This window comes from Lacerta agilis, chromosome 3 (genome assembly GCF_009819535.1).
Source record: "Lacerta agilis isolate rLacAgi1 chromosome 3, rLacAgi1.pri, whole genome shotgun sequence".
NCBI lineage: Eukaryota > Metazoa > Chordata > Lepidosauria > Squamata > Lacertidae > Lacerta > Lacerta agilis.
In genome coordinates, this window is record NC_046314.1 from 110,813,879 (window position 1) to 110,821,083 (window position 7,205).

Here is a 7,205-nt window from a genome sequence, read left to right on the forward strand (position 1 = left end):
GATCTACAGTAAGGAATCTGCCAATGTCACTAAATATGCTTTTGAAAGTCGAAGCTATAATTTTTATTTCTACTCAATTCAAAACAGCTTTTAAGATACAAAAAGCAACAACGTTTCAGTTTTCATTTTATCTGCTATCTCAACCGCTGATAGCAAATAAAAACTAACATTGATGGTACATTTTTATTTAACAGAGAACAAGCACACAAAAATTTACTCCTAACTAATGTAGGACTAAGATCATCTGAATTTCAAGACATAAATTTTATGATACCTATGACAGGTAGAAAAAGCACACAATGACACTTCTTGACAGTAGGAATAATCTCTGCTCTCCTCCCCAAACACACTGTTTGGGGGGTGTATCCTAGCCCCCAGAGCAGATCTGGGAGATATATGGGGAACACAGGAGAGAAGAGGCTGTGGAAAATCCAGTTTTGCTAATGGGAGTCCTTGAGATGGCTTCCACCAGTACCCTGGATGACCTGAATTGGGACACACACTTGTACTAACTTTTCCAACTGCATGCGAATCACTACACTTTTGTTCAGAGATCCACTAGAAAGTAAGAAACACCCTAAAATTAGACTGGAACACAGACACTCAATTCTAGAAATCTGATCACCACTTTCCAAGGCATGATGCAACTATGCAAGACACCCTCTACAGCAAGCTGCTGTCAAAGATGCAAGGCATGGAACTTGAGAGTGTGTATTTGGGGTGGGGTGAAGGGGTACTGCAACTTGAATATCAACTTCAGAATCAGCTGCCAAGAACCATCTTAGAGAGAAAGGTTCCTGGTGCTCTGAATCCCAATCTATTGTATACCTTTCAATTGCTTGGTAGAACTACTCAGGGTCTGAAGTTCTGGTGTTTAAGTCATACCTTACCACTCACCATGGTGAATGTCTCAACTAGAGAGGAAATCAAATACTGATTCAGGGAAATGCTTTTATAGTGCACATCATCCCCAAACAAAATATTGTGGGGCCTTCAAGCTTTAAGAGCTTGCCAATTTAAAACAGAACCCCTTTTAAGTTCTTCTGCAATCCTGCTTCACTGATGCCACTAAATATGCTGCAACTCTGCCACAAGTCCAGGAGTGCAATTTGTATCTGGCCAAATCATCCTGACCTGCAAGTGTGCCACACTACATAAAAACTAATCCAGCTGGACTATTCAGCTCAGTCCAACAACAACTTAGGCCGCAAACATGAATAGTGGAGAAAAAGCAATGGATTAGATCAGGTATCCCCAAACCTGGCCTTCCAGATGTTTTGGGACTACAATTCCCATCATCCCTGACCACTGGTCCTGTTAGCTAGGGATGATGGGAGTTGTAGTCCCAAAACAGCTGGAGGGCCGAGTTTGGGGATGCCTGAATTAGACCATCCTTCAGATATTGTTGGACTACAACTCCCATAATCCTGGACCACTGGCTATTCTGACTAGGAATTATGGGAAGAAGAAGAAGAAGAGTTTGGATTTGATATCCCGCTTCTCACTACCCGAAGGAGTCTCAAAGCGGCTAACATTCTCCTTTCCCTTCCTCCCCCACAACAAACACCACTGGGAATTGAAGTCCAACATCTGGAAGGCCACTATTCAGAGATATGGAGGGATGAGGAACAATATGAAGGTAAGGGTACCTTTAACAGAGACCAGTGTGTTTATGGCTGCAGATTGGGGTATATATAGAAGGTCGGACAAGTTTCTGTCTAGGCAGCAAAATGGGATGCTCACTGCCCTATCAGAGGACTTGGACTGACTGCCCAGTCTGGATTTCAGTGGCTCTTTTTAAGTTTGATGTCAAAATATGCTACTAAGCACTTTAGAAGTATAAAAGCAGATTACACAGAATTTATATTTCTGAACAGAATTTGGAAGAGGGTCACATAATAAACATTTAAGCTACCGGTACTTCAGAGACACAGATACAGTGGTGCCTCGCTAGACGAATGCCTTGCTAGACGAAAAACTCGCTAGACGAAAGGCATTCGCTAGCGGAAGGCTGCCCCGCAAGACGAAAATGTCAATGGGGCTGCCTCGCAAGACGAATTTTTTTGTGTGTGCGAAAACCTCCACGCTCCATTGCCGCTTCGCTAGACGAAAAATTCGCTCTACGAAGACACTCGTACAACGAATTATTTTCGTCTAGCGGGGCACCACTGTATACTATAGGCAAAGGAGACAGCAATTTGCCTTCCACTTAAAAGTCCTATGAGTAAATGGGGCGTAAAACTGGACCAGAACACTTATCTCTAAAATATTAAAGAAAGAAACAATAGTAAATTCAGTCATATTCCATCTTCCTGTTACTGGCATGAAAAACAAGACAAGAAGCCACCAAGGTATTTTTCAACATAACTGTAGCATTCCTGCTGGCTTATTCTCTTTAGATGCAGCTTGACTGCTAGTCAAGTTTTACTAGCATATGAGAAGTCTTCAAGAGAAGCAGCTGTTTTTTCCTCTACAGATATGCTTTAGACATAATAAACTGCAGGTTTCTAGTTCTCAAACATATACTGTACCTGAGCTCCTTCTCCATGATACAGGCAGTTCACCACATTATCCAAGAGATTTATATCCAATTTCTGGTTGAAATCCAGCAGCTGCCGTGCTGCATGGTCTGCTAACATTGTCATAATTGCTGGCATAGATTACTGCAAATTTAAAGAAAGAAATCAAGTTACAGAATTTACTTATGTTTAGTATCATAGAAATTCAAAGTTCTTCCCAACTGCCTTTAAGATCACTTCAGCTCCCACCTTTTACTACTGGTAACATTCAAATGTTGAACTTTTTCTTCAGTGTAAGCCAAGCATTCTGCAAATAATTCTGTCATACTAAATTTTGTAATACTATACATGAATAAGCTTATGCCTGGTTAACTTCAAAATAAAATATTGCTAGTGCTTAAATCAGGAGTTAATGAGTCACAATGTATGTTTATTACACCAAATGCTAAAGTATTTTACAAAAATGTGTGCATCTTTAAAACGTGGAAGAGTGGCATCCGATTCCAGTCCTCCCTGAGCCACAATAAATAAATAATGTCAAGTGTAAGAGAAATGGTCAAAAGAAACAAGAAATGCTAAAGCATTGACAGATTTTTAAAGTTGGGGGGGGGGAGGCAGGGGAGAATGCTAACCTACTGACCCAAGAAGATCATTAACACATGAAATTATTTATGTTGAACAGAACATATCACTGAGTGAACAGCAGTTAAAGGCAACAGGATTTGCTATTACCCCATAACAGTCTTCTCAACCTACCATGCAGAGAAGTAGACAGCAGGCATGCATAAAATTTGATCAAAGCTGAAAAAGTGGTGCTAATCCTGCTATATAGTAACATTAATATGGTGTCCCACTCAGAAAGCTCAGCACCATGCTCAGAAAACTTTACCAAAAACACAGTGCACCCCTAAACATATCTACTCAGAAGTCAGCCGCATCAAGGTTTACTCCCACATGACTGTAATAAGGACAGCAGCTTAAGTGTCCTAAAGGATTAAATTCTTACAGAAATACATACTGTATATAAGTTTTGACATTGGGGCTTACAGCACAAGATCAGCATTAACCAATTGAGCAGAATAAAATCATAGCTAAATAGTTAATGGACAATGACTGTTGCTGAAGACAGCCTGGTGAACTGGCATAAATAGCAAACTAAGGCTACTTATCACACTTAGGAAAAAAAGTGTATTGAACTCATTGGGATTACATTTGCATTGGTCTGGGCTGCATTAACCATCATAACCATAGTAGTGACAAGCAAAGAAACAAATTTCTGAAGAACACACTATATTTAATTAGATATAAGCACAGCAGTTATGGTTTACTTCTACTATGCTATTGCTACTTACTACATAACGATTTGAGTGTTCAATTTCTCAATATATTACTATTTAGAACAATAACTAAGGCTACCCCCCATATTTGGTAGTATACTTTCCTTAAGTTCCCTAGCTCCAAGTATCAAATTACCATACCTCTTCTATGCTTGGCCACACACCCTTTTTGGCTGCATCTACTGTTCCTGACTAGACAGTTACACACAACAGCTCAGAAACACAATTTTCATGCATCTTCCACCTCCAACTAAAACACACAAAACTGCATCTTAGGTGCACTTTTTTCTCCCTGTGACTTATCTTAGAAGTCTTACAAATGCAGAAAGACAAGAGCACTTTGCCACTTGTAATCTCTTTAGATCTGATAGGTCATTTTAAAGTACAGTAATGGGTGGGAAAGGCTAGAATGCATCAAGTGCACATATACGGCCAGTAAGTTCAATAAATACATTAATGAATCTAGACTGAAAGTCACTGGAATGCAAATAAGTTTAAGATATAGAATACTAGAAATGTCACATATCCAGATAAGCTATTATATAACATGTGAACCATGTGTAACCATCTGCACAAGGAATACCATTTGGAACACATGCTGTCAATAAAAAAAGGTTTTCAAAGGGCTAGCTTTTGCTGTATACCTATGCAATTTGTTCCATATCATTAACCTTACCTAGATTGTGAAAATAGGTTCCTCCCTTTGCACTCAATTCCTCCAAGTCCGTTAGCAACTTTACTGCCACTTTTTAAATGCACACTTTTGATGAGTTTTATCAGAAAAACAACTACCACATTGAGAAAACAAATGGTCAATTACAGAGCTCACAAGGTATCAATCCTGTTGACGTTCAAAGCAATATTCAGTGAGGTACTTACTGCCACTAACTGATTACAAAACAGCTATCAGACCAGCGTTTACCGAAAGTAGGCTCTCCAAAGTTCTCAGTAGGCACACATCAGAAAGCACGTACATTTTCAGGAAAGCAAAACCAATCTGCACACAACCAGAAACCTACAGGAGGCTGCAGAATACGAAACTTTGGACTGCAGTCTGCCCCTCCCCCTATAAATGCTTCGCTAACGTTTCCTCGAAACAAGGCATTAACTTCCGATTACAGAAAAACGTGAATGAATTAGAGGAGGCACGCTGAAATCAGTAATAGATACGTAACGTAAACAGATGCAGCACATGGGGTACATCCGAAGACGGCAGTTACACACCCACCCACTGGAAAGGCCTCGGCTGCCGCCCTTCGCCAAACAGCAGACACACTGCAGCACATGCAACATTCACGTTGCTACTACTACCGGGTACTGGCAACACGAATAACGCTTACGATCTGCACTTAAAAAACACACAACCCAAACCGCCCGAAATATCTAACAAGGGTCACTAGCACCGGGCACGCGAAGCTTTAGAGATTTTTGTTGCCTTTCCTCCCCGACAGCCGTAAAGAGCAGCTGGGCCACTGCAGCCCCTCCCTCCTCTATCCCTGCTTTCTATACAGGGCCCCCACGTGATCCAGGCGGACGTTTCAATAGTGCTGCACAGTGAGAGAGGCACAAATATATTTCTGGAAACTTCCACTCCCAATAATTCAGATTATACTCCTTAATTTCTCCACCCGCTCTCCAGGCCCCCCCCCTATATACTTACCCCACCGAAAGGAGGCGGCCCTACCTCTAATCTCCCGCCAGGCCGCCTCCTTCCTCCTACCCGCGTTGCGTTTCGCCCACCCAAGCTCCAGCTTCCCAACCCCACACTTGCTGCTTTGCTCCATCCTCCCGGGATGGCTTTGGCTTGCTGGGACCTTTCGGACTCTCCTTCCCCATCCGATTACTTTAAGGCCTTCGTTTCTCGTCTTTCCAACAGCATCCTCGCTTTATTTAGATCAAGGCAGGATCCAAACGAAGCCCCCCCCCCCCGGTTTCTCTTTCCAAGGCTCGTGGCCTTGGTTTGCATACACACCCCCTTTCCTTCCCCCCTCCCTTTTCCATGAGGCTTCACAGCACACCTCTCCATGCTTAGCCATGCCCACATCTTACACCCCCTACCCCAAGGAAGAGGCCCCGGACTTTTGTTTTCTAAAACACATGCATCCTGATTCCCATCACTGCTTTCTCCTAGGAAAACAATGAGTTCATCAACATAACGTTTAGGCCTTTAGATTAGCAAGCAACATCACTTCCAGGGCTTCACACCGTCGCTATTTTCATACTTTCCGCTTGTCCAAATGCTGCATCCTAAAATGCATGAAGTTCTCCTCCGCCCCGCCATAAAACTTCACCCCCCCCCCTTGGGATTGTATCCACTCCCTACGTCTCCAGCGCTCCCTCCCCACCTTTCCCAATCCAATCTCCCATTGGTGTACCATCATGCACAAGTTTCATAGAAGAACTCTCACTTACCTAATTGAGTATCACAGCTACTTCTCGTAGAGAGGGAGCGGAGAGCAACAATAAAAAATAATAAAAATCCAAGCAAACCCAAGAAGTAGGAGGAGGAGGAGTGGGGTGAAAAGACCTGTCCAGCCTTTCTTCCTTTTCAACTCCCCCCTGCAAACCACACACACACACACACACTCTGAAGAAACAAGGCGTCTTTCTATTTTTACATGCGCCCCCGAAAAGTCTGCTTCTTCCAAGCCCACCCGCCCTCGGCCCCCAACAACAACAAAAGAAGCCCCACTGGACTTGCTACTAAAAAGAAGGGGGTCGGGGGCAGAATGGATGAATTACCAGGAAGGGAGGGGGGAGCCTGGGAAAGAAAACACACCCACCCAACGCACACACTCAAAAAGTCACTTTCTGTCTCCCAAACTCAGCCAAGTTGCTAACACACCCACATGGAGGATCAGGGCTTTGCCACCCATTCAAACACATGCACACACCTCCAACACCCCCCTTCCTGCTCCCCACCCCACAACAAAAAGAGAGCAGGAACAATAATAATACAAAAGGGGCAACAAGACAAGAGAGGGTTGCTTCGTCTAACAAGAGGCGAAGGGGGCAACTACTGGGCCTTCTCTCTCCTCCCCCTTTTTCCTGCCTCTCCCGCCCTTTCCTCGAGATTCAGTCGTATGGGGACGCTATACTCTCTCACGCTCGCGTATATATACAGAGACACACGGCAAAACTATAAATATATAGATATATATATGTATGTATATATATATATTTGTTTTCTTTTTTTAAAAAAAAAAAGCGGTTTCAAGAAGCCTCCAGCACAGGTAAGGCAGCCACGCTGTTTCGAAGGGAGATGGGCCAACCCCTTTGGTTGGGGCCTACAAAACAAACACAACACCTCGTCCCCCGAAAACGAGGGGAGATGGGAGGGAGACGATGG

The 7,205-nt window shown here is 43.1% G+C and overlaps 1 protein-coding gene across 1 annotated transcript in view; it reads right to left on the reverse strand.

The window, feature by feature from the left end:
- XPO1 (exportin 1) overlaps positions 1–6,455 on the reverse strand; it is a 37,876-nt gene extending 31,421 nt beyond the window's left edge. The window contains exons 1-2 of the mRNA XM_033145145.1: positions 6,269–6,455; positions 2,532–2,663 (exon numbers count right to left, since the gene is read on the reverse strand). Coding sequence (XP_033001036.1) covers positions 2,532–2,657 — 126 coding nt within the window. The 5' untranslated portion in view covers positions 2,658–2,663; positions 6,269–6,455. The remainder of the gene's footprint in view (positions 1–2,531; positions 2,664–6,268) is intronic.
- Positions 6,456–7,205: the final 750 nt, after the last annotated feature.